The sequence below is a fragment of the Streptopelia decaocto genome (genome assembly GCF_964273445.1).
Source record: "Streptopelia decaocto genome assembly, chromosome: 1".
In the NCBI taxonomy this organism is placed as follows: Eukaryota; Metazoa; Chordata; class Aves; order Columbiformes; family Columbidae; genus Streptopelia; species Streptopelia decaocto.
This window is the reverse complement of record NC_138663.1, coordinates 122623627-122650924: the sequence shown is the minus strand read 5'-3', so window position 1 is coordinate 122650924 and position 27298 is coordinate 122623627. Positions and strand designations below refer to the sequence as shown.

At 45.5% G+C, this 27298-nt stretch overlaps 1 protein-coding gene across 8 annotated transcripts in view; it reads right to left on the bottom strand.

Moving 5' to 3' along the window:
- The window catches only part of TIAM1 (TIAM Rac1 associated GEF 1), a 198814-nt gene that overhangs the window by 59174 nt on the left and 112342 nt on the right, over positions 1-27298 (bottom strand). For all 8 annotated transcript variants that reach the window (XR_014186698.1, XR_014186699.1, XM_082076393.1 and 5 more), the window contains 5 exons: positions 25406-26385; positions 9619-10066; positions 7083-7255; positions 2818-3042; positions 887-1072 (listed from right to left, as the gene is read on the bottom strand). Coding sequence is in view for 6 of the 8 variants with exons in the window: in XM_082076387.1 (XP_081932513.1) it covers positions 887-1072; positions 2818-3042; positions 7083-7255; positions 9619-10066; positions 25406-26385 (2012 nt within the window). In the remaining 2 variants the exon portion in view is untranslated. The remainder of the gene's footprint in view (positions 1-886; positions 1073-2817; positions 3043-7082; positions 7256-9618; positions 10067-25405; positions 26386-27298) is intronic.

Sequence of the window (27298 nt, the reverse complement as noted above, 5' to 3'; positions counted from 1 at the left end):
TGCCTTGCTAGATGCAAAAAATAAGCATAAATGCAAATTACAGCCCGACACTTAAAAAAAAAAATAAATCCACCAGCAATTATCAGGATGATGACGCTCATCTTTTCATACATAAAAGAATAAAACCGCCCCTGACTGAATTACAGCTCTGGATTCAACTGAAGAGTACAGCTGACATCTACAAGACAACAGTGGAGCTCTGCTATTTCTGTGAAGCTTCAGGAGTCCAAGCTGAAACTACAGGAACTTGATTTAACTTCATTAAAAAGCCACCACTTTCCAATACATTTCCCTGTATTATTAAGAGCTGGGTTGTTACATTATTTAAACAACCATTTTAAACATTACTTCCTGCACCATAAGTAGCAGAGCAGAACATTTCCCCTCCCTTGTGGAGCATCAGGTGTTGATCACTGGAGACCGGGTATTAGACTAATTGGTCAGTAGATTCATCCATATGGTAGAAAGCAAGCCATGCCCAAGAAGGTCTAAGCCAACACGTGCTGAGGGCCTCGGAAAGACCCCTATTGACTTCACCGGAGTTTTGGATCAAGCCCATGTGCACAAACATTAGAGATGAGCCTGCCATTGTAACAGGAAGATGTGTTTACGAAAAACATGTTTATACTACAGATCTAGAAATTCAAAATCACATATTTAGGAAAAACATGGTTGTTCCACTTCCATAAGGCCATGGCTGGCAAGCATCTGCTTTTTAATCTATATCCAGGACACACACCCCTTCCAGGAAGCAGAATCTTCTGCATGCTGACTAAGGGCTCACCCCCAGGTACAAACTGTTGGTTGTCGACGTGATCACTGCATTGGACACGTGAAACCATTTGCAGGTTGGTCAAGATGACCTCTGGCCTCTGGCCAAACTTACCAGCGCATGAAACGACGAGACTGAAAAGATTCCAAGACGGCCCATCGCAACTTTTGTTGGACGGCTGGCAAAAGCAAGCAGTCTTTTAGGGTTTGGGAGCTCCCCTCCCTGGAGACTAGCCAAGTAACAGCGGTACCGAAATAGGTCCATCTGGAACTGTTCAAGGTTTTGTTCCCAAACAAAGATCTGTGTACAGCGAAGATTGAAGAGTGAGACGCATGAGAAGAAAAGGGGAGAGGAGGAAAAAAAGAGTGGTAAATACCTTAAGAAAATTCTACTGTTCCCAGTAAGACGCCTCTTTCACCAATGCTGATCTCATTCAAGAAACTTTGATTACCCTTCTTTGCCGCTCTCCCCTACCCTCCCAAACCCAAACAGGATACAAATAATAAAAAAGTTTTCATTAGATAGAAAACAACTTTTTTTATGTTTATGGTAGAAGTCTCCTCCTGGGACAAGCACTCCTTTGATACAATGTTAATTAATAGGATTAAAATTCCAATTTTAATTTTCTTTTCATTCTAGGATTCTCTTCTGAGCAGTCCCTTAAGAGGCTTTTTTTCATGTATCAGGGGCATCTGAGAAACAAGAACACCAAACCCCACCGAATTCCACATACAGAGCACACGGAATCAGCAGCCGCAGCAGCAGCATTGCTGTAAGCATCAACAGAGCTCACAATACTTGAAAAAGTGTAGTACACTGGGGATAATTAATCTTATCAGTGGAAGAGCACTATAATCAGCCTATGCAAGGACTTATTTAAATAATTCAAATTGCTGATAGGAAACAGTTTCAAAGCATTTAGAAAAACTCAGTTACATAAAGAGAAAGATTGCTCTGCCCTCTCACTGTGATTGACAGCCTTTCAGTGAGGCCCTTTCAACAGAGGCGAGCATCTCCCCCGCATCCCTCCCCCTTCTTGGGGGCTTCCAGGGGGTACGAAATCTCTTTAGCTTAGCGCATTAGGGCCCTGGCTGCTCCCTACGGTTTGCATTACAGGCGTGTTTGGCAGCCTGGTAAAAGAGCTACAAACTAATGAAGCAGGAACCATATGTTAGCTTCCCAAAATAAGGTGCCACTGCAGCAGCAGGAGAGACATCTGCTCCCTGCTCTCCGCTTCAGAAACACAACTACGTTGTCCACTTGAAGTCGGAAGGAGCGGTCCCATGAACTCATGCAGCCATGAGCTCAAGGCAGGCCCTTCTAACAAACAGAAAGCAGGGATGGCTTCTTCATCCCATCTGCCAGCGGAAGAACCAGCGTCTTCCACACTTAAGACAACAGCAACAGCAGTATTTGCCGGTCTATGACCAGCTCTTCCCTAAGGCACCCTGCCGACATAGCCTGGTGGCCTCTTCACTCCCCTAATGCTCTGACTCAACCTTCAAGCAGACATCCAAACGTCTTGCATGAAGGCCAGGAGAGGACAGCCCATGCTGTACCTTAGTACACATTGTTTGGAAAAAGGGTGCAACTAGGGCAACCAGCACAGCTGTCTTCTCTTTAGTGACCAATAACAGAACCTGAGGGAATGACAGGAAGATGTGCCAGGGGAGGTTTAGGTTGGACATGAGGAAAAGGTTCTTCCCCCAGAGGGTGGTGGAGCACTGGAACAGGCTCCCCAGGGAGGTGTCACGGCCCCAAGCCTGACAGTGTTCAAGAAGAGACTGGACAACGCCGTCAGATACATGGTGTGAACTGTGCGGTTGTCATATGCAGGGACAGGAGTTGGACTCGATGATCTTTGTGGGTCCCTTCCAGCTCAGGACACTCTATGATTTTGTGACCTCTGCTGCCAACACACATCCCACCTGCTCTGTGGAGCTCTGCCAGCACACACGCAGTGGGAGCAGACAGAGGTACCGCTAATCTGAAGGTGGCCTTAAATATTTGCTAGGGTCTTATTTCACATAAGCAAGCAAGATTACTTGATCCAATATGGTCTTCTTCTTTTTGGAGTCTGTTACTGAGGACAGTTGCATTTCACCCATTTTCTTCATCTTCTCATCCATATCAATCTTCTGCTCCAGCTTTTTTATCTCTGTTTTCAGGAGCTTGACAGTGTCCTCTTTGTGATGCTGCCTTGCCACTGCAGTTGCACAAGCTGAATGGATTGCGGTGATCCAGTTCTCCAGTTCAGTCTGGCTAGAGGTCTGAAGAGAGGGAAAGGGGAAAAAGAAGTCAGGATCCTCTTTAAAATTGATTGGAGATTAACAAATGCAATTCCAAGCAGTTCTTTTCCTTTTGATCTTAAGATTCAAAGCTTTAAATCCACTTAGAAGAGAAGTAATAAAAACCCCATCATTCTTAAGCAGGCCATTTTTAACTCAGCACTAGGCTCTGAGCACTTAGAATTACACCTATATCTGTGCTTTGCAGCTGTACAGTGTTTCCCAGTAAGGTTTTAGGAATTACCTTCCTTGTTCAATGCAATACTGTCCGAATTTGTAGCTCAACACTTAAAGATATTTTCTGAACTCCTATTTCCTTTGGACAGGGAACGTGCCAGCCTGTGTGCTCTTCACAGTATGGAGAGCTTTTTTGGCATACAATAGTTAATAATAAATTAATGGCATAAAGCTACTTGTAGATATCATGGTCACACTTTATGACGATGTATAGACAAACAAGCTTTCCATTTCTAAAGGTCCTGAAGCGCTCTGAAGACTGTTACCATTAAAGGCAAGTTCATTGCAATTTCTACAGCTCTGGTACTGTCCCTTCCCAAGCACGTGTGTGACAGCTTGGGAAAAGGGAACATTTCCCATCCCTGGAAGTGTTCAAGGCCAGGTTGGATGGGGCTTTGAGCAACCTGGTCTAGTGGAAGGTGTCCCTGCCCATGGCAGGGGAATTGGACTAGATGATCTTTGAAGTCCCTTCCAACCCAAACCATTCTATGATTCAAAATATTAGGCTGAGGCATGGGACACTTTTCTGGTACATTTTTCTGGAAAAGCACTATTCTGATTAGAGGCTTTTGACACAGAAAGAACAATATTTCAAAGCGTCCCTTTTCCAGACTTTCAAAATAAAAAGTAAATCTTCTTAGCCTTCTTACTAAACTTCATTCCCTTTACAGTACGTTATAAAACAAAATTTACAGCCAACTCAGGGTTGCAGTGGACTTTCTCTGAGTCTCAGCCTTTAGTAGTAATCACACTGGTATTTGGCTCATGCCTGAAAAAGTAGCAAGGTGCCAAAACACCTTGTTCTAATTAAACTTTCTGATGATACCCGATCTATTAATAGACAGCACAGTATGACTTCTCCAGTTGCTAGCATAGATGAAGAAGGTCATTCTCACTGTTGTCCTGGTGGTCACAACTAACAGCAAAGGACGTGGCTAATCGAAGTGAAGGAGAGATGCCCACAGGATCCCAATTCTGGAAATCATGTATGCACAGGCAGGACTTCAGGCTGATATTCCCAAAAATACTATGGTGCTGAAGCAGGTCAGTCCCCACATGTCCTATTGCTTTCCTTAGCTCAGGTTAGAAGTCCTAAGGAGAAGACAGGGTCTGCACCGCAAAGACCGATCTCTTACTACCAATTTTCTTGTCTTCAGTTGGCACTGTACAAAGTATATTGCTTAAACTGGCTGGGTTCCCTGCCCAGGTAATAATACTAACAAGCTCTCATTCATAGACAGGGGCTTACAATGTCTTATTGCCACTGCTGAAGACATGTTGAGCCTCCCTTGCTGAGGAATTTCTGCCAAAATAGAGAAATCACTTGCAAAATGGGAGACACTTTGCATACAGTCAGGTGGTGAAATCTAGCCCCCAGCAGAGAGTAGCACTGGACTTAAAATGAGATGGTATGTTTTGTTAATTCCTAGCAAAATTGTAACAGCAAGAAATCATCTTTTTATCTTATTCAATTATAAAATATCCATATACCATTAGATTGAGTTTGTTTTTTGGTTTCCTGGGGAGAGGAAGGGCAAAAAAAAGAATCTCGAATGGATTGGAGGAGCTGAAGACTTTGGGTAGATGAGTAGGCAAGGGAAATCACTCCACTTCTAAACGAAAAGACCACATAAACAAGCTGCAAACATCTGATGCATAAGTATGTGGTGTCACAAGTTGCTCTGAGCTCCCAGAAAACGCATGTGACATCTGCAAGTACTGGATTTGTGTAGGCACGATAAGAACTGACTGAGCAAGGAATCATTGTGTAGGAGGTATGTGATGTCTCTAGGTGCAACGCAGTGGGAAGGCTTGTTACAAGATGTCCAACCCTATTTTTCTCCCTAAGTACACAGTCTCCATAGGACGCAAATAGTCTCCTGCGGGTCTGTGGTTTCTTCTCATCAAAGCCGCTACTACTGCACTGTGCTACGTGTGGACGGACGTGTGTGACACGAGCAGTTAAGTCACGCTGCTGAACAGCCGTACACGTGCGTCAGCTGCTCTGAGGGCAGCAGAACAAGCCCTACAGCACAGTCACTCGCACATTCCTTCCACCACTGCAGCTGGTCTCCTTCCCTTCGCCCCAAACTCATCCCTTCTTTCTCTTCTGCTTCACTAGCTATGCCTGGGTTCTATGGCAGGAGAGACACATCAAGCAAAAAATTCTGCAAGGCAGTATAAATTATTGTCTTTCATTTGAAAAGGCTCATTTCGCTTTTTCCCCCAAAGTTACATGAAAATCTACCCGTGGCATAATGACGCAGGGCTTTTAATGACTAAGGCCCTGTGTTGCCATGAAAAGAAATGTACTGAATGTGACCTTTTCAGTATTTAGCATCCACTGGCACTAATTTTATGAGAATGAAGGTTTTTCCTTAGAAAACTGCATGGAAAAGATTTTACAGCTCATATGGTGCTCCACAACCTTTCAAGCACACACTGAGACCATAAGCACCACACTTACCTCCTGGATGAAGCTCTCCAGGTGGCAAAATACATGTACCCTGCCCAGGAAAGGCATAAAGTAGAAAGGGGCAGGCAGTATTACATATGAGCAAGGGAAAAATGAGGCTGAGGTGGCAGAGAATACAGTCCACAAAAAAAGGTCGGGTTTTGGTTTTTTTTGTTTTGTTTTGTTTTGTTTTTTTTCAGTATGCAATCAGATATTCAGTCTCTTCAAGATGTAAGCCAACACTACTTTCTTTGAGTCAATAAAGCTTTTTTATTTTGCACTCGTTTGAGAATCTAGCCCCTCACCTAGGAGAGCTGCAAGGACCTATGAGACACTGTAATTTTAAAGATTTGTTCTGGAGTACAGGGGAGTGATGATGTTGGGGCATTTCCTACTACAGAGTAGCTTCTGGTTTAAGAAGGCAAGAAACTCTGAATACATTGTCACTGGAAAGTGAAATAAATAAGGGATTCCTCTGGTGAGGAAAACTGAATCAACAGAGGAGTAAATGGCACCACCTTAGCACAGGCTGGCAATTACGAAGAAAAGAGTGTCACGCCTTGATTAGTGACAACGTACAATAAGAAAGTGGAATGTCCACCTAAAAATAAGTCAGGGAAGCAGTAGTTGCCAAATCACAGAAATCTTTTTCAGTGAAACACATCAAATTTGATATAAGTACTGAATTTTTATTAAATGTAACTTGTGAAATTCAGACACTTCTATTTTCTGCTTAGAAAAACTAAACATGCACTTTCAGCCGCCTCCCAGGCAACAGCAAGATGTTGGCTCAGGTCTGTATGAACAAGGGGCAACTGGATTCTGCAACACCATTGGGGAGAGCACCTGCAGGTCAAAGCACCCCCTTGCAATTCAAGTTCCTCTTGATCTTGTAAACCCCTTAAGCGTCTCCACAAGGTGCCATCTTTCATATATGTCCTTTATGAAAGGCAGACTGTTACAGCACATTTAATGCACTACTGTATGTCCTATACATAACTGGCCTGGTCTGTGTGTTATAAGCACACTGTCAAATCACACAAAATTCCCAGTTTTTACAGGGATGTAAGAATATTTCTTAATTTTTACTTTGTTCCAACCACCTATGCAAAGAGGGCCCACTGAGTCAATAAAAACACTGACAGTGACACAGATGTGACAGTGATTCACATGTAGTGGTGGGTCTCCTGAGTGGCATTTACCAAATATATCGTGTCCTTCCTCTAGCATTGCCAGAGGAAAAACCCAGACCTTCTGGAGTCAGCAGGATTTTCCTTGGTTGGAGACAGAAAAAGAGAATGACTCGGTAAAACCTTTGAACCGGACCAACCTGAAAGAGGAAAGCATCCCCAAGGGAGTTGCTGAGACAGAAGACAAAGTCCTTCTTGGGGTGTTCGGGCACCGCTTGCACTATGCTGTTTTCCACCCAGACAGCGTGCTTTGGGATGCTGTTGTGGTCAATGCCCGATCTGCCATCGGTCTCATAAAAAAACAACGTGCATCCTAAAAGAGACGATTGTACATTAGCAAGCAACACATTTAAATGCAACTGCCGCCCTGCATCTATTCAGCGCTAACACTTGGGACTATAAATCATACATAAAACTGTCAGAGGGATGAGAGAGGATTTGTCAGGGATTGTTGAGGTTTTCAGCCCCACAGCAGAAAGCACCAGCAGCTGCCCAGGTTTAGCCTGACGAGGTGGTGGTTTCCATGCTATGGGGGCACACCACAAGCTGTATGGCACACCAAGCCGTGCCCCAGCACTCCGTTTCACCCCAGGATTACTATAACAGAGCGACAGACATGAGCTGAGAAAGTCACATGAAGTGAAATAGAATCCCAAGTGAGAAACACCACTGTAAGTGCCAAAGTGGGGATCCTCCACAGCCAACCCATCCCACCAAGGGGACCAAAAGGAAGATGCAGGTGTAAGGGTGTCTCCCCTGGCAGTGCCAGGCAGCTGCCGAGCACACGGACCCCCAGGCAAACCTCCCCAGCCCTGCCTCAGCCTCCTGCAGCTGTAGCTGCCGCAGTCCCTGCGAAGCAAATATCAAGCGATCTAATTTCTGGATGCAGATGAGTAACTGGAAGAAAAATGGACCGGAATGAACTGTGCTTGCTGAAAGACTGACATACGAAAAAACTCAACAAACAAACGAAAAGCATAAACCAAATTTTTGTTCCACTATTACATTTCAGTGCTGACTCATGTCAAGACAGTCAAAAATTTAAAAAAAAAAAAAAAATTTAAAAAGGGCATTTTAGCTGGGGACAGTAACCAACCTGCATGGTTTTACAAAATAATCTTTACAATTCTCTAGGGGAAAAAGGAAAAGGTATAACGAGTCTGCAGTTTGGGAGACACTAAAAAAAGGATCTCCTTCTCTTCCACCTTCCCGCATTATCTACAGTTTATTTAAATTAAAACGGGCACATTGTTTATCTGCCGCTGGAACTAGCTTTCTCGGTGCAAAGGGACACCCCGTTACCCAGCCTCTCAGAAAACTATTTGCAGCCAAACAATAGCAGCTGTTAACTTCAAAGCCTCGCTTAAACACTAACATTATTAAGGCACAGCAATCTAAGGAGCAAACACTCCACTTGAGTCAAAACACTTCAAAATAACATTGCCTCTGTGCTCATCCTTCCCTTTTTTCCTCCCAGATGGCCCTTTGTTTTCCCGCTCCTCACAGCAAGACCTTCCTGCCACAGGACCCCCCCCTCCCAGGAGATTAGGGCTCCCCCCTGCCCCTGAGCCCTCCCTCTCTCCTCTTGCATTTCCCCAATCTCTCCCCAAGGAAGAGCTGGCACCTAACTTTGCTGTTGGTTTTAAAATAGTGCTGCATATTAAAAAAAAAATATATATATATATATATCTCTATAAAAATAGTGCTCTGTAGGCAGAACAGGACTTTAATTGTTCTGAGCTTTTTGGTAAACCCGCCAACAGCAGGAGATGCGGCTCTGCCTCCCCTGGCTCACAGATGAGGCCGGTTGCAGCGGAGGAGAGCAAGGCCAGTCCCAAAACCCTGCAAGCGTCACTTTCCGCTTTGCTGCTGATGCAACTGCATGAAGATTAATTCGAGGTCATTCAAGGAGGCCAGCTCACGAGTTTCACTGCTCTGTTAACATTTATGTGCATTTATAAGCACTCAGACCCCGAACAGGGATGGAGCATGCACCTAGTGGGACCTGCAAAAATTCAGAGGCCAAAGGGCAGCTGGGTGCCGAGGGCTGCCCACCACAAGACGGGTGACACGGACAGAGCCAACATCTCCCATGTCACAAGCCAGCCTCGATGTGCAGACCACATCTCCCTGTTTACGCCGCGAACGTGTGGCAACTCACTGAGCGTTTTTGCTTTTGAAGCACATCTCAAAGGAGAGGCCAATGGCACTAAGCACAAGAGGAATGCACACAAAGATGGAGCCCCTGCTTGAACGCACGCCAGCTACCAGCATCATCTCTAGCAAACTCCCACTGCCGCATGCCTGTGGCTACACACAGGTATTTACTCTGTCAGTAAGCCATAGACATGCTGTTTAAAGGAAACACCCAGTGCTTGGAGAAGCCACCCCAGATAATGCCAGCAGGACTCCAAGCAGGATATGAACCCCACTTTAGTGCAGCACAGTCATGTGTCTGATGTACACCATGATGTGAGCACAACAACAACCATCAGATAAAAGCCCCCTCTGAAAATCATCAGGAGTACTTCCTCACATTTGAGGTTAATTAGACTGAGGTTCACAGGAGCTTTTATTAAGAGTCTAGGCTATTGGCTTCTTCACCTGCAGCAATACCCAGCCCGCAGCACACCATGGACACACATCTGGACAAACCCTTGCACGCTCGCTCTGTACCTTTCAAGGAAACCCAGTAATGCTTCCATTTCCTGCGGGTGGCCGACTCCACTTTCTTGTTCTTTTTGTGCACCAGGAAGTTTTTCACTGCCAGAGCGCCGGCTTTCCGTACCGTGCCCTGAGCGGCCGTCAGGAGGATGTCGGACTGCCCCGGGGAGCTGAGGGTGCCGCTGCTCTGCTCATCGCTGAGGGCAGAGCCGGCCTCCTCCAGGTTCTCGCTGTTGGCAGTGCTCATCTCCAGCTCCCGGCGAAAGTTCTCGTACACCCCTTGGCGAAGCCCGTCGCCCGTCGAGCTGCTCCCGCTGTCGCTGCCGATGAAAGCCCGACTGGCCGTCGGGGAGTAACTTGAGTTGGTCGCATTGGAGCGTCTAGAAAGGAGGTCGGTGTCGGTGGCCGCTCCCTCGATCCCACTGTCGGTGAATTCGCTCCCTTCGCCTGCGTTGACGTCCTAGGTGGAAGAGAGACACAGCGTGAGATAAAGAGCCTGGCCAAGCCTGGCCTTCTGGAGACAACAACAGAACGCGAAACATCCAGGTGACACCACATTTCTTCACACCTCCATTTTGTCTCGCATTGGAAATCCCCCATCTTTTCCTCTTCTGAAGACAAACAACTGGAAGAAAAGCTGGGGTAGGCAGAACTTCCAGTACAGCTTAGGAAAGAGCGGTCATACACACACATACACAACAATTTCAGGTGGTGCCTCTACAGCCTTAATGTTTTGGAATATAAGACGCGGCATCATCTGTTTACATTAAGCTAAGTTAACAGTGCTAAAGGTTTTGCAAAAGGAGAACATATGGTTGCAAAAACTGGCAGTTTCAAGAAAAGTACCAATCAACCTACGCATTTTGAAAAGAAAACATAGATATTGTACATTCACACCTACAGTTGAAGATAGATTTTAGACATCCCAAGACTGTAATTTGCAAATTATATAACTAAAAAGGTACCTTTTTTTTCTCCTAAGCAGGGAATGTATTTGAGATTGTTTTCTGTCACTTCTACATCACAAATGCTAATGATGGGCCATGTGATACCCCCTGCCAAATCCCATGGTGACAGACCCTGCCAAAATACTGCAACAGCAGAAGACCCTCCCTGGTGCCCAGGAACTTGCAGCTGAAGGAGAAGAGACAAGAATACAGCCAGCTTGAGCAAGACAGGAAACAACGCGACCGAGTTCAGGTTTTGAAGGCTTAGTGGCTCAGCTTGCCCCCTGCAACAAGGCTAGTTTCCAAAGAGGGCTAACCAAAGGCATCTGCAGCAGTTCTTGAAGGAGGACAGATAAAGGCCAAACCCTGTCAGCAGAGACAAATACGTTAAATACTCAGGAGATGAGGGGGTCAAGCAAGAAGATGCAAAGAGGTGAAAAATATGGCCAAAACAACAGGAATGTCAGCCGTCACCTCTCCTGCAAGAGCAGCTGGTGCTTGATTTACAAGTTTAAAAAAATAAGGGGATTCTGAGAAGAGGTGGCCGAATGCAGTATTTATTTTGAGAGAAAACAAGCTGCTAGGTGTTGGTTCAAGCACCAGATTTCTATGCATCCAAGAGCAGCTCTGCAAAAACCGAGAAACCCTCCACTGAGCTCTGTTTGAAACCTCCCTCCTGTGGAGCAAGAGCTGGATGAGGAAACCTGAGGGGTAGGGGAGGGTGTTGCTGAATTTGACTAACTTTTAAGGCATTAATTCATAATGGATGGGCTCGTTCTTTATAAACACTACCTCTCAAGGGAGATTTGGAGTCCAGCTGGAAGAATAAGCACTTCCTTCCCCGCTCAGTGAGCACAGTTATCCTAGTCAGTCTGGTTATTTAATGCAACACACAGTGATAGACAAGCTGTTCTGGACAGGCCAATATTCCTCCCACCACATGTGAATGAGCTGAGCCGGGCTTCCTGTAAGTGCAGTCATCTACCCCTGCAGAGCGGTTTTCTCAACCGCGCATTTTTTCCTGCTGCTCCAATACACTTGTTTTTTTGGAAGCCAATTATCTCCCCATTTCTTCCAGCACTGAAAGGAGGGATTTCTGGACAGGGGAACTGCTGCTGCTCAGAAACCGGTGTTTACAAAACACTGCCCCATACCAGTTTTTGTGCTGCATCACGAAAAGCTGGATGGTGCGAGTTCTGATGACAGCTCTCCATTCGAGACCCCTCGAATGCGTCAGGGAGCTGGGACAGGCACGGCCGCTCGATGCTCACACACCTGAGACGCTGTCTCCCCACTGGCACTGCTATGTCGCCGTGAAAGCAGAGCGCCAAAGAACCGAACTGCATCCCCGTGTTCACTGAGATAGTCATTCCTGTAGGATGACCGGGGTTTGCATTTGTTTTCTGGGGCCTTCTTCCTCCATGTTTTTTTTAAAGCAAAAAAGTGTGTCACTCATGCAGCATAAACAAATCTGGATTCTGCAGTGAACATTATATAATGGTGGCAACAGAAATTACTTAAGGGTTTGAGATTTTTATTTTAGGTTAATGATTTAATAAATACACAATCTGTCTCGTAATTATTTTATCCATGCAGTACAAAAAATACAGGGCAAATTCCAAAATTTTAGCTGATATAACTTTTAGGAAGCATATCTCATGCTTTAACTAGAATTAATCGTTTAAAAAAAAATAAAGAGCTACTAGAACAGACCACCAACCTGAGGGAAATCAGATATGTAATTTTGCCAGCCAGTACACACACAAAACTTTCTTGGTGCTTTTTAGCAGATGGAGTATGTTTTCAAAAACAGGAGCGCACCCAGAGATGTACAAGCACAAGTGCTGCAATGTAGGCTCTCAAGGTTCCTCGTGCCCAGCGTGACACAGCCTTCTTGTGTAACCTTGATTAGACACGGCATTAATTGTCTTAGTTTCCCCATCCATAAATGGGGATTATACTCCATAACTGATACATAGGCATGATGGCTAACTATTTATGAAAAAATTAAAGGATTGAAAACGCGAGTGAATGTTATATACGCTCATGAGGTAAAACCGTAGCACTCACCTTTATAATCTTTACCCCAATGCAAGTGATAGGCTGGATGGGTCAAAAGATCTTTTCAGCATAATGCTGCAGCCCTGCCCCTAATCACCCTCTGCTCCCTGCCCTCCCTTTTCCTCTCTTAAATATCCTGTATCAAAGACTTCTTGCCAACTGATGCAAGCCCTTTGGTAGGAGGAGGGTCTGAGCACACGAAGGTCAGAACGGTTCAAAACCTACAGCCTGCTAATATTGTTCACCCTCATGAATTATGAAACGTAGCATTGAGTGCGCTGAGCACTTTCGGAAGTCTGCTGTATGGGAAGCTCGGTCTCAGGGTTAGCAGGGTTAAGAGCCTTCATTGCACAGGTCTCTGACTTCTGAGTTCCTGCTGCAATGTCAGCTCGTTCTCATCGGAGGGTATGAAAAGCTCTCAAGAAGTAACCGGCATCTGCTCTGGCCGTCTCACAGTGCTATAATCTGTACACTGAAGGGCATTCAATTAAGAGTTCAGCAGAAAGTGCAGAGGTTTAGTATTGTGCTTCAGCGGAAACATGCCAAGGCTGAAGGGGTAATACACCCAAGCCAAGCAACTAACTAGCAGAGCTCGATGAACACGTCACTAGGGGCACAGAAAAACTCCCACAAACTTTCAAATCAGGATGCTGAAAATTAAGCACCATGACCAGCATGGCTCCCCACTGATGAGATCCATGTGGATACACAGGCCTCTGGCTTTGGCGGTCAGCTTCAAAGTACCCACTGACATGGCCACCAGGAGCTACTGCCCAGACGCAAAGCGAACATTGCATAACCTCAATGAGAGTTATTTAAAGTTATTCACATTTCCTGCTCAGTTTCTCAAAGAGCCCCATGGGCAGCAGCAACGTCCTTTTCCTCTGAGAAAGACTTATTACTGACCCAGGTCCATAACGGGATGTGCCACAGAGGCTTGCTAATGAAACAGGCATTTCACTCCTCGGCAGAAGGAGTTGCCAGGCAAAGATGCTTGAGGCCAGAAGTGAACTACAGACACGGCTCAGCCTTCACTGCTCATCCCTCTGACTCCAGCCCGGCATCCCTGCGCTCTCTGTCAAGACGCCGATGGCATGTGCCATATTGTGGAAGCTGGGAGACAGCTGAAGGCTGCAGAATGCATGTTTCTGAAGCCCGCGGTCTGGGACATTATACACACATTATAATAAATCACCAGCACATTACTCTGGACTTGTAATTGCTGTCATCAAGGGGCTTTGTTTTATTTCACTGGTTAAAAAACCCCAAAGTTTTATTCAGCTCTGTGCAACGTTCAGGACACTGCACCTGATATTTTGCGCCTTGCCAGAGAACTTGTGTTTTGTATTTTCAGGCTGGCAAACAGCTGCCTCCACACAGAAGAATATTTTTTGCCCAGACAGACCATCTCAGGAAGCAAATGCAAGACTGGAACTAAAATCTGTGCTGCCACACTTAGCCTTCCCACTGGTGTTTACCTAGCTTCAGGGCTGGGAGGATAAGAGGGCAAAGCGAGAGGGAGGTGGAAATCATTAAATTGGTCACACCAAGTACAAAGCACATAGCAAAGAAAATAAAGCCTATTTTCTCCAAGACAGAGAGATGGTGGAAGTTGTAGGAATAGCAGTTCTTGGCATTTTGCAAACACAACAGGTCTTAGTCCACAGAGACAACAAACTGAATAAACAGGGGGCTTTGTCCCTTTGATTTAAGATTGCTCTGTGGAAAGCAGGAGAAAGTCACACAAAGCCCACTGCCTGAAGAAGGGAACTAAACAGACTATGCTGCACCGTGTGCCTTGATGGGGAGGCAGTGAGGAGTGGCACAACTCCCACTGGGATCCCTGCTGCTGCTAAGGAGGACGGAGGAGCGGCACTGGTTCTTACCCTGGCAGTGCTACCATATTGGTTCTAAAAGGCCAGGATTTATGAAAGGAGGTTCAGCAGACAGTAATGAATCATAGAATCACAGAATCATTTCAGTTTGAAGAAAGCCTCCAGATCATCAAGTCCAACCATACCTAACTCTAGCACTAAACCATGTCCACAAGAATAGCGTCTAAATGCGTTTTAAACACCTCCAGGGATGGTGACTCCACCACTTCCCTGGGCAGCCTTTTCCAATGCCTGACAACCCTTTCCATGAAGAATTTTTTCCTAATATCCAATCTAAATGTACTCTGGCACAACTTGAGGCCAAATGGAGGAAAAGGGGGGGGAGGAAGTGGAATGTCCGACACTGACACCAGAGAGATAAGCCACGGAATGAGAAGCCAGAGACAGACTGAACGGTGCTGCTGTTACCAACAAGAATGCAGTGAGGCCCAGCAAGCAGGCCGCAGGCCGGGACAGCCCCAAAAGCACTGATAGCGTTAGGGTGTAATGAAGTGGAATTCTCACAGCCCCACCAAATGCAGACAACAATTTAACTGATGAACCAATTGGGCAAAATACTAGTGAAAGTATCAACAACCCACTTAAATATATGTTCTTTCCTCATGTGAACACTGGGTTTCATGCAAAGCAAGCCAGTGGGGAATAAAGCTGTAATGCAAGCTACATCAAGCTAGTGTATTTGGTCCTGTAGCTTTTGCATACTCACACAGTATACATACCTCTGTATGTCCACTATAGACACATTTGTTACAAAATTCTTGCTAGATTTAGAAGATATATAGAAAAAAACTTTTTGCTTTAGAAAAAAACATCTACTTTTAGCTCGCAAGGATCAGCAAAAAGTTTTGGGGTGGGTTCCAGGTGTCTTTGTCCCCATGTTGAAACATTTGGTACTGGCCCCTGCTAGCAAGAGACCACCAGATGGGATAAGCCTTGCCCAACTCTCAGGCTCACAACTGGACACAATCAGAGCACTTAAAATAACGATGTGCTTACCAAACTTCCCACCAACAGCCCTGTTTACTGACACTAATAAAATGGCTTAGTGAATCACTTTCTCCTGCTTGACTGACAGCAGTGATTCATGGGCACTTTAGGCACATGGGACTCATTTAGTAGGAAAACTCTGACTTCCCTAATATGAATGGTTCCTTATGTGGTTAATACTTCTTTCTAAAATAGCTATTAGATTAAAAGTATTCTTTAGTAAAAGACAACTGAGTGGGGTATTTTTCTTGGAAGGGGCTCCCTCCAAGAGAATGCAAATCCTCTGTTCCCCATCCTGTTTAGCAACAGAGCAATAAGGTGTTCACATTCAGCCTCAGCCTGAAATTGTGCATAACCTGTCTGGTTGCTAGTTAGGCAAGCACCACACAATACATTTAAAATAGATGGGTAAGCAGCCTGATAGTTTGCATGCTTTTATGTGCCTGGTGTCTCTTTGAAGCTCATGTGTAGAAAAAGATTGGCCTGATAAGTGTTTTCCCTTTCTTTTCAGTACTGACTCTACCATCTCTTGATGGTCGAGGTGGTCTGTCAAGGTATGACTTGCTCCAAATCAAAATGAAATCCTTTCTCCAGAGTAACCTGAACACCTGGTAATGAATGCATTAGAAGATTTAACTGTCTCAAAAGAGTCAAAACATTCCAAGAAGCAAAGATAAATCATAGATTGCATTTGAAACCAGAGTGGGAGAAATGGTTTTAAACCTGCAATGAAGAAACACAAAAGCAACTATGGAGTTGCCCATTCTGACCAGGAGTACTACAGTTTTGAAGACTGTTATACTGAATCATGTCCACTGTAAAGTCAGAGATATAATAATGACACGAAGGAGATCTGCCACCGTAGCAAGGAAAAAAGCCCCTCAAGCAGATGCTTGGAGTTGATAGGAAAGAAGGTTCTGAAGATTCCTACAGGCCTGTGTACTACAGGACAGCACTATATGAAACGAGCCAGAATGCCCTGGATTGACAGCAGGCTTTGGACAACCAAACCGACAACCACAAACCAACACAGGCCAACTGTAGTATTCTGTTGGATTGTCTGGGGCTTGTTTACACCTCCTAGGAGAGCTCCCAAGTCCAGTGAGGCACAGTTACACGCCAACTGCAATTTGTATGTGCATACTAGACTGAGATGCTGGGAATTCAAAGAGATTGGTTACGGATATGTACGAGCAGCTTTGTTTCCTACTTCTGTGCACTCAGCGCACTGGTGCAACAGTTCTTCAGATGTCTGAAAGAGTCAAAATAAAAAAAATAAAATAAAATAAAAAAATAATAATAAAAAACAATGACAACAACAACAACAAAAACAAACAAACAAACAAAAAACCAAAACCACACAAAACAAAAACCACCAAACACCTTATATGTGTTGTTAAAGCTGCTCAAAGTGGTTTAACAAGCAACTAGGTTTTGGCCATGGTTCTCTGAAATCAAATGTACTCTCAAGAAAAATGGTGGTACTAGTCTAGATTTCCAGATATTTCTCCTAGCAGCAAGCTTCACTCTTATGAAAGGATGAATCACAGTCACAGGTTTCTGGGCAACGACCCGGGGAAAGTCTTAAGGCATGGATTTCAATGGATGTGGGTTCCAAAATTCCTCTGTGACCCTGTCTTGGTGAATGCTATACAGTATAATTTGGCACCTTGGAAAGACAGACAAGGTGCCAGGCACCCAGAAGATGCTCGAATGTAGGAAGGAGATGTGCATCGACTTTGCTCCATTGGGACAAGCAGGTAGCAAACACCAATGTATCAAGTACCCATCAACCTCATTTCCTCTGCAGGCAACTCTGACTGATATATGTGGCTGTTATCGCAGTATTACACATGGCTCCTTCACTCCACATCGAGCTATCAACATTAGCTTGGTGTCTCTAACACAGGGGTTGGGAACATTTCTGGTTCACTCACTGCACAGACATTTTCCAGCTAGTATTTTGGCCCTTCCAGAAAGATCATCTCTGTAGACCATCATGCTTCCCCAAGAAGCCTTGTTTTCTTAGCTTAGATGCCTTAAAGGCAAATTATGGACCCACAGGGACTCCTGCAGTAGTCAGGAAAGTACAGCCCTGGAGGACTTGTCAGCTATGAGATTAAAAGAAGTTGAAAATGAAACTGTCCCCATAAAGCTGCAGGGAAATGCAGGGGACAGCTTTACCCTTCTCGTCAAGCTACTGTGCAGATTTTCACTGACTCAGGATGGTTGTAGCAACAGTTTGCAACCTGTTCATATTCAGAGAGCTAGTTTTGCATCCCTAAAATCTAAAATATTGGGTAAAGGGAAGTGGGTGGGATATTTTGATTTTGCTTTTTATTAATATGAGAGAAATCCAAGCCTGTGAGAGAATGCACAAAGGGCAACAGGGCCCTTTGCAGGAAACAGCATGAAGCATCACCTTGGGACCTGAGCACACCCGCTTTTCCCTGGCTTTAGTACTAATGTCTGAGGGGTGCTAAAGGATATAATACCATGAATGAGAATTAACCCATAGTCCAGAAAAGCCTCTTGCAGTGTGGTCCCTGCACACAGCTATGGACAACCATGCAGATCTGGGGTGGATGCCCACTTTCCATTCCCAGCAGTGGGAGGAAGTCTCAGTTCTTGGGCCCTGCAGTGTTTAATCTCTATGTTCCCAAATGATATGCTGAGGACCCCCCAAAACTTACCTTACTTTCATCCCAATGGACCACCCAGATGAAGAAAGTTTCTAGAGGGATTGAGCTAACCATAAACTAACGCAAGCAGCCTCACTGTGCTCGAGTTAAACAAATGGCAACATGCCCAAATCCTCAAAGTAAAATACAGGGTTCGGTTACTTTTTGTTCACTTGGTGCCAAGAAGAGGCAGTTCTTCCTGAGAAATATAACAGAGGGGATGGAAGTGGGGAATGAGGAAAGCTGCTAGAACAGCAGCTTGAAATCAAAACATATTATCTGGGAGGTGTTCACCTGAATGATCACCTAACTTGGAAACATCTCCCATCTGGGATGACAACTAGTCACAGGATCACACACTAAAGCTCTCTGAAAAGAAATGTTTCAATTGAGCACTTCACTGGAAAGGATCACTACTGCAAATTGCATCCATCTAAGTAAGCACAGTCCAGCAAACAAGCAGCTGGGGCAACCTGTCTGTGATTTTTAAGCGGAACGTACTTGAAACTAAGAAGATGTAGTATATATAGCTTTACAGAGAATACAATTATTGCCAATGGTATAAACATTTGAGATGTATAAATGACAAAGTCCTACTGTTAAAAAAAAAAAATGCCTGAATGGAGCTAGATCAGATATCAGGACTGCTGATTTGCTTTCCATTGGCTTCAGACCAAGAGCAAAGGAAGAAAAACAAATTAAGATCTTTTAAGAGTATCAAAATATTTGCCAGTGGAGACCAAAACACACATTTTCACATGCTCCTTTCCCTGACAATATTGGGGTAGAGTTGTGTGCTCTGAATGGAGTGACTGCTATTTGCTTTGTGAATATCCTGAATGGGCAATACCTGACCTAATCTCATCCACTGGGCAAGGGCAGCCTTGTGGCAGACCAGGGAAGCCCCATGAGTTCAGGTCTCAAGCCCTCTGTTCAAGCTTTCCTCCAGGCTCCTCCTGAATCTGCTTCCACTCAGCCAGGCTATAAACAGCCCATTTGGCCTGGGCATTAAATGGGTCTGGTCATTCAGACCCACTGAGATGTGGATTCACAAGCAGTTCACAGTGTTGCAAGCTTGGGCTGACACCAAAATGAGTGGTTACCCCTTCCTCCCCGAGCCCATTTCCACCCCTTCCTTTAACTTGGTGTGCTGTGGCTAGTAGCTGAAAACAGAGAAGTTTGGGTTTAATGGGGTTGTTTGCCTGGAGGCTCAGCAAACTCACCGGCTCTCCAGTGGGATTCAGCCCCTTGAGTCACCCCAGACAAGCCACTCAACTCAAGAATCTCCAGCTTTTGGAGATTTAGAGCACAGCTTGGGCTATATCCGAGACCTTGGGAACAGCCTCTGTCTGAAAGGCACTACGGGACTGTGTGAACAGGGGCCTAAATCAGTGAGATGTGCTCTACAGCTGGAAAGCAGTAACATATTACTTTTAGGCACTTACTAAACTATGTGTCATTAATTATAATTTAATGATACATGACTTTGTCTTTCCTCTATTCCATCTCGAGTCAAACAGCTAAGATTAAAGGTCTGGATCAATATGATTAAAAATCATTTTTAGGCTGAAAATAGCTATGTTTTCCAGACTACAAACTGAGATGTACACAATTACTTTAATAGAGGTAGAGCTTCAGCTGCTGATGATTCTCTTGCCTGGAAAAGTGATGACCGAGGAGGGCTATAAGAACAGGCTGGGAGGTCACAAGTGTAATGTAGAGAGTGAACAGGATGCAGTGGAAGCCAGAAGCAGAAAATTATTTCAGAAAAGAGAATTCATGGGGGACAGGTCAACTCAGCATTCTTGGATGAACTCCTCGCTCAGGAAGCCTCAAATTGCCAATTTTCTGGGATCGGGAAGAATGCCCTAAAGGCAAGTTCACCTCATACTCTCCCTGTTCCTTTCTTTTGCCTGAGCACTTGGTATGTGAGGAACAAGGTACTGGGCTGGATAGTGCTTTCATGTGACTGACCCAGTGTGGTCCTGTTACATTTTGAGGCTATATCCTCTATATCACAAAACCATTTGTGAATCAGTTTTACGCAACTTAAAAACAAGCATCAGCTCTCTGGAGTTTAGACATCCTACAGAGCATAATGAAACAATATAACCTGTTTTAAAATCCCCTGAGATGTTAAAAAAAAATATTGACTGGAAAGATATTCTATTTTTAGGCTTTTCTGTGTATGTCCTGATCCACAAAAACCTTGGTTTCATCCCCTGCATATTCTGCAAAATTTATTTATAAGGATTTTTTTTTTAAGGCTTGAGATCCCAAATTCCTTCAGGCTACCTACAGAGGCCTAAAAGTAATAATAAACTTGAAAATCAGACAAAAGGGGATTTAGCACGCCAAGGACATAGTCCGGGGCTGGCACTGAAGAAGGAGCAGTTTCCAAGTCAGTTGGGCAGGAAGCTTGTTCACTCTCCTCCTCCTCAGTTTCACAACAAAAGCTGGAGCGAAGATGCTGTAAAAAGCCTTTGCTTTCCCTGCAGAGTTGAGGAACATCTTCTTGATGCTCCTTCTCAAAAGTTATGTTAAAAACCTGGCCTGCATCATTGTAACACCAATGCTGAAACTGAGTTTTCCGGAGGAAGTCACAAATTGGGCGATAAAGCTCAGAGAGGAATGAGCCACCTTTCTCATATGTGAGTGGACGACCATGCAGAAATGCTTTGGCCACCATGTCGCCTCGGATTTTAATGCACACAGGAGTCACACCATGCTCTAAATACTGCTTGTAAAACACCATCGCTTCCCTAGAAAGACAGTCCACCCATAGCTTCACATCTACGAGCAACTACTCCTTATGTCTTCCTCTACAATGCAAATCCCAGCACTGGAAGCCCATGGACGTCTCTGGTGTTGATGGTAACGACCACCTCAACCACCACAAAAAGCAGAGGGGAGGAGTGGGACCTGCAGGGCTATGGCAGCATCAGGCAGGGCTGGCTCACGCCGATCTGCAGCAGACACCCATGGACAGACGAACTGCCAGCACCACAGCCTGGCAAGCAGATTTTGCCGTGCGACCAAAAAGTCTTCTGTACATTCAGGATGTCTTCAGATGACTGCCTCCGTAGTGCCCTTTGAAATGTCAAAAGAGGTCCATGCCCTACGGTCCACGCTGTATCCCCTCATTTGATGGTCCAAAGAAAAGAGCAGCCAGAAATTATCCACAGAGGAGGAACAGGGAATAAGGAGGTGGCAAGACGGGCTTGTGGGTGGCACAGAACCACATCTCAAGGTTTCAATTCCCTAATTCCTCCCTCTGAGATTTCAGTTAGGACACTTAAGAGCTGGAGAGCATGAGGTGACATTTGTCTCTGAACATTAACCAGGAGGAGGAGGAGGAGGAGGGAGTCTCCTGCAGGCAGATGTTTGGCTACAAGCAGGACACAACAGGGCCCTTTCACAAAATCTGGATCTCAACAAGCAGGTTGTAGGATCCTGGGGATCTCACAACCCACGGCCAGAACAAGCTGTATCAAACCGGAGCTTGACTCCCTTCAAGCAAAACTGGGTGAAAATGTCAGCCAATTAAGCTTTTTCCACCTACATCAAATCAGCTCCAAAAGCCAAACAGGATCCCAGCAGAGCTCTCTGGGAAGTCTCACTTCAGCAGATCTGAACCCTTCATGTTAAAATGTTACGAAAAACAGAACTGCTACGTGGGTGCCCCAGAGTCACCCTGTGAATATTAATCGCTTGTGCATATTGAAAGTAATTGTCTCTCCAGTATTAAAAAGCTCTCCCTCTAAATTAGTGGAAAGTGACTCCCACAGTTCAATTTGAGGTTTAAATTTGGAAAGGAGAGATTTTATTCTTTCCTTTCATGTAAACCATGTACTTGTAAAGAACCCATGGATAAGGCATCAGAACAAAACAGGTACAGCTGTGATAGTGGCACCTGCTTTCTGTGATACATTCAAGGATGCACTTTTCCAGTACAAGTGGTCAACACATCACAAAAATTACAGCTGCTGACAACTTCTAATAAATTTAGCCCACATGGGAAATATGATGATGTATGTAGATGTAGTTGAACATGCATGTAACAGTGGCTGGATTCAGGAATCAAACAGAAGGGCACAAGCCCATTGCTATGGTCTCAAGACTTAGCCTGCACTTGGTGTCTTCTGTTTCCAGGGACCTCTTTAGGAACTAGACTAGCCAAAAGATGATATCTACCAGTGACCACTAGGACCTTCCAGCACTTCTAGCACCAGGGCAGGTGAGACTAAAAAAATCATGCAAATACCCCAGCTACAACTTTCCAAAAACTGAAAAAAAGCCACTGGCAAATATAAACCCAAATTCTTCTGCAGATGGGCAACAGTGATCTGGGCAGAAACCTCACTCCTGGCTGTGAGGCTCACTTAGGTGACTTTGAACAGGGGAGCTACTTCTGCACTGTTAAATAACACAGAGGCAATGACAGGTCACTGGCCTGGAGGCCAACAAGGAAAATTGTGTCCAAACCATATTATTCTTGGCCCTGGGTCACCTTTATGTGGTGCCCCTAAGACATATAACTATTATTTTGTGAGGTTGGGATGGGGGGGGCAGTTCAAAAGGCTGGAAAAACCATGAAAGTTTTGCCTCTAGTCCACTAAATTGTTTTTATAGCATGGAATGTTTTACAGCCTGATGACACATACAGCAGACTCTAGGGCAATGCTCAAGGTAGTCATCAAGAGTGTGAAGCCCATTGAGAAAGTGTTGACAGACCGGGAAGTGCAGAGGGAAACAAAATTCTCCAAACTGTGTCCAAGTACCAGCTGGCACAGACCAAAGCAGCGCCAAGGAACACACGAACAGCCAAGCAGTAAGGCCATCAGCTCTACATCTTGGCTTCCACCATCTCAGGTAGGGTAACCATCACATTCAACTTCACACCAGGGGTGTCAAGTAAAGATGAGTAAAGTCCTGAGACATTGTTGGACTGGGGACCTGGTGCAGAGACAGACTGGCACCTTCTCTCCTCTCACCCCATCCAAAGCCACCTAATCAAGGTTCACCAAGGAACTAGTCCTTTGTGTGCAAATTTGGTGTTCCTTTTCACTCTATCTGTCAAAGACATAATGACAGTAATTTCTCTAAGCTTGCTAAAGGTAGGCTTGGGTTAACATGTCTTCATTGCTGACAAGTATCTTATACTTACTGTGTGGTGCTAGGATTAAAGGCTTGGAAGGAATTTTGACCTTTCCAAAGCTTTAATTTTGTTGAATTTGTACATGGTAATAATCACTGCTGAGACTCCTCAGAGCCATCATCTCCACACTCAGGAGATGTACCTAGTGTAACCAGCCCCACAAAGTGATTCCTCTGGGTATGGCTGAGGCTTTGCAAAATGCTACGCAAATTCGTGACTTTCACTAAGTGCGTCAGAGGAATCTTCTTAATGCCAAGATAGGCACCAAGAAGAAAAACAAATGCTTCACTTTTCACCAGTGACGCTGTTCTCTTTTTTTTAAATACACTTGAAAGGGGGCTAGAGGCAGCAGTTGCACCTAACAATCTCCATGAAAGCTGTTACGTTCAAGGCTGCCAAATATCATCTTTTATTTTCTTGTTGTTGTTCTCTTCCTTTTATCCTGCACTGCCTTGATGGAGCACTAAAGCGTTTTTTGCACCTGCACCGTAAAAACACCTCCAAAAATAAAGAGCTGATTTTGAAGTACAAAGCTGCTGTTGTGGGACGCCGCAGCATCTGTTTTAACATGTCATTTTTATATTTAGAAGCAGCGTTATCTCCACGGATCAAGCACAGACAGGAAGTCACTCAGCAGCCCCTTCCCATCAGCCCAAGTCAGTGCCAGCTGATGGGGGGGGATACACAGGCTCCTCTCGCCCTCCAGCAGCCCCCCGCAGCTCCTCCGTGGTGGAGCTGCATCCCGCCTGACTCAGCTGCCTAGCCTGGTATCTCCAGCGCTGGTGTCCTGACAGCAGCTCAGCGCGGCAGCAGGAGCAAGCCTGCCGGCTTCCAACCTTGATGCAGCGTGCCGCTTTTTTCCTTTTCTGGGTCACACGACACGGTGTGCGTATGCTGCGTGGCATATGTAGTTAGAAACGATGCTATAAAATCAGGGGAGCCGCTGAAGCGTGCACAGCTCTGACCTGCGCCGTCAGACGGTTCTGTCTGTGTCCCCCAGCCATGTTTCCAAACACTGTGCCCACAGCTAGAAAATAGTGCATGCAAAAAAATGCCAGTATCTTCCATTAGGCAGCTGGACCACCCCTCTGAGAAGGTCCAGCAAGCCAGGTGAATGAACTGCCCGCAATGCGTGTGCCACATGTGGCTTGTACAGGTGGGCAGGATTTGTAGCTCCTTTATCCCACCTGCAACATACTGTATGCAGAATTGCTGCTTACAGCGCAAGGCAGCGATGTGTAACCTGATCAGACAGAACATGGCAAAGAAAAGCAGGGCAAAACAAAATAAAGACCAAACAGCAGCCGTCAAAGCAAAGATCACAGGACTGGTGTTCAGAAGTGGGGAGAGGCACTAGATAGAAAAGCTCATCTTGGCTCTGTGCTGCCTGTTAAAAGATGAAGGATGAGGGTATGATGTCCTCCCTGGCTAGAAGCAGCATCTTCTCCATACATCCCCCATAATTTTTCAGTTTACAGCAGGTGAGCACTGCAGCTTGCAGGACTGTTTCTAGGTGATGTTTTGCATAAATGTGAATGCTGGGCAATTAAAAGAGTGAAATTGCAGCCCAGCAAGTGTTTACCATGGAGAGGAGGGAAAACACTTGCAGGTTTCTTCTTTGCTTCCAGCCACTAGAGCCGAGGAGTGCTTGCACATGTGCAGGCAGGGGAGGGCAAGGGGGCAGGGAGGGCAGAGAGGGGAGACACAACCAATGCACGTGAGCCCCTCAAGTGGAGTGATTGGTTTTGGCAGCTACCCTGCAAAAAAAGGCACTGTCAGCACTGCAAAACACACAGGAAAATCTTTAGCTGGCAAATGCAGACTTATCTTTCCCAGAGGCAGTGAAGAGTGGAAAAGGCCTAGAGATGCAGATAACGAAGGGAGCAGTGATGGGATCAAGCCAGCTCTGGAGACCGATTAGTTCAGCTTTCTCCTGGATACAGCCCCCTCCTTGAAAAGGGGGTATTAAAGGAAAAGAGAGTCTGGAAGAACCTAGAATATCTTTATCTACAGACATAGCTTAGCAAATGCACACAAGTTTCTGTTTTACATAAAATAAAACTGCCTTACCTGAGTAGTTTTCGCCCTTCTGCCTTGCATGCTGTTACTATGGCTAATTTGTGGGTTGGTGGCTCCTTCAGAAAGGCAGTGGGATTTCCTGCAGGGCAGCGTATTGTAATTACTGTAGGAAGGCGGATCCTCAGCAGTAACCGATGCCATCTTATGGCTCCCGAGATCTGGGATGTCAGACACTAAATTCCGGCAGTACCCTCCAAAGGCATTTCGTGGACCTCCATTGACAGCAGCTCTCGGGGTTTTGGGGGAATACAAGTCGCTCATAGAGTTTGCCCGTTGGCAGGCAACTAGCGTCTGCGGGCTGCCACTGGCCTCCATCCCATGGGTGGCCTCAGCATCCTTCTCCTCAGCCAAGCCCAGGATTTCCTCGTTGCTCGTCAAATGCTCCTGGCTGAGGTCGGAAAGCGAAAACTCCAAGCTGTCCTCACGCCAGATGTCAGCCGATTTGGAGCGCTTCTTCTTGAAGCTGGCTGTCTCCATGAAGTTCGTGCCATTGGCCGCGTACCGATGTGACCTCCCATCGCCCTCCGCCAGGAAGGGCGGCTCGTCCCCATAGAGCCTGCTCTCCTCCGAGTCGGGCATGCTCTGCACGGAGGCGGCGGTGAGGACGGTGCTGCTGTCCACGCTGGGGGTGACGGAGGAGTCCGTGTGGTAGGAAACAGGCCGCAGGCCCATGTCCACGCGGTCCACCCAGATGGGGCTACCGAAGTCCTCAAGGTTGGCCTCCTGGGCGAAGGGCTCCAGGCCGTTCTCCGCCAGGGACTGGGGGATGCTGGGGGTGCTGCTAGAGCGGGTGCTCACTTCTGAGTTACGGTGGATAATTTTTCCCGAAGAAGCATGCCGCGTCCGGCGAGAGGCTTTGTTGGAGAGACGAAGGGAGCGGGAGGTGTGCTTGCGGCCCAGGGCAGCATGTTTGTCTCCGTAGAAGGCGTGCTCCACACTCTGGCTCTCAGCATTCCCCATGGCGTCACAGTCTGCAAGGGGACAGAGCAGGAAACCTTAACCGTAGCAACCAAATGCGCAGGCAAGAAGACACACAGACACCCCAGTACACCCCAAATAGCTTTTTTTCTTTTTTTGACCTACACCACACCTTTCATTGGGTCTTGCAGGACGTGCTTGAACAGCAGCTACTAATCCCACAGAATTAATTAAGGGAGACAGCGACCATTCCAGCAAACTTATAAATACAACTCAGTTAAATCAGTAAGTAGGAAAAAGCCAGGTGACAGTTTTGCTGGTGTGAATGAAGAGTGTAGAAAAGGGAAGGAGTGAACCTTGAAGCTTGGTTTTAACTGAAGCTAGTTTATCACCAAAGTGTGCTGGCAATCTCAGCTCTGCACACATTCACTTGACTATTCGTATTAGCTTCGCAATTCCAACTCAAAAAATCAACAGCTATCATTTATCTGCATGTAACAAGATGCCAAAAAGTAGATGTACATATGCCTTTATCTGAGATTTCAGTTTGTTGTTTGGTTTTTTTTTTTCTAGGAACTGCGAATTGAAGCACCAAATAGCAAAGTACAAATTCACCTGTTTGGCAGCAAGCTAATGATAGGTTTGATTCCTGGAACAAAAAAAAACAGTGCAACATTAAGCAGGTACAGAGCGCCCCACACAAGAAAGCCATATTATGAAAAATAAATTAGCATGAGTGACTCAGACTATACAAAAATAACCTTTCCCATCCTACTCACTCTGAGGCAGATAGCTACATCTAAGTGCTTAGATCTAGCAAAGAGAAAACTGAGCTGGAACACAGGGACTGGGTTTCTGTCCCCATCTCTGTACCTAGCTTCCTGTATTATTCAGTTGTGCACATCCTGCCATGAAACAGGTTTCCCATCCAGAAGATGGGAGTGATGATCTGGATTCAACCTTGGA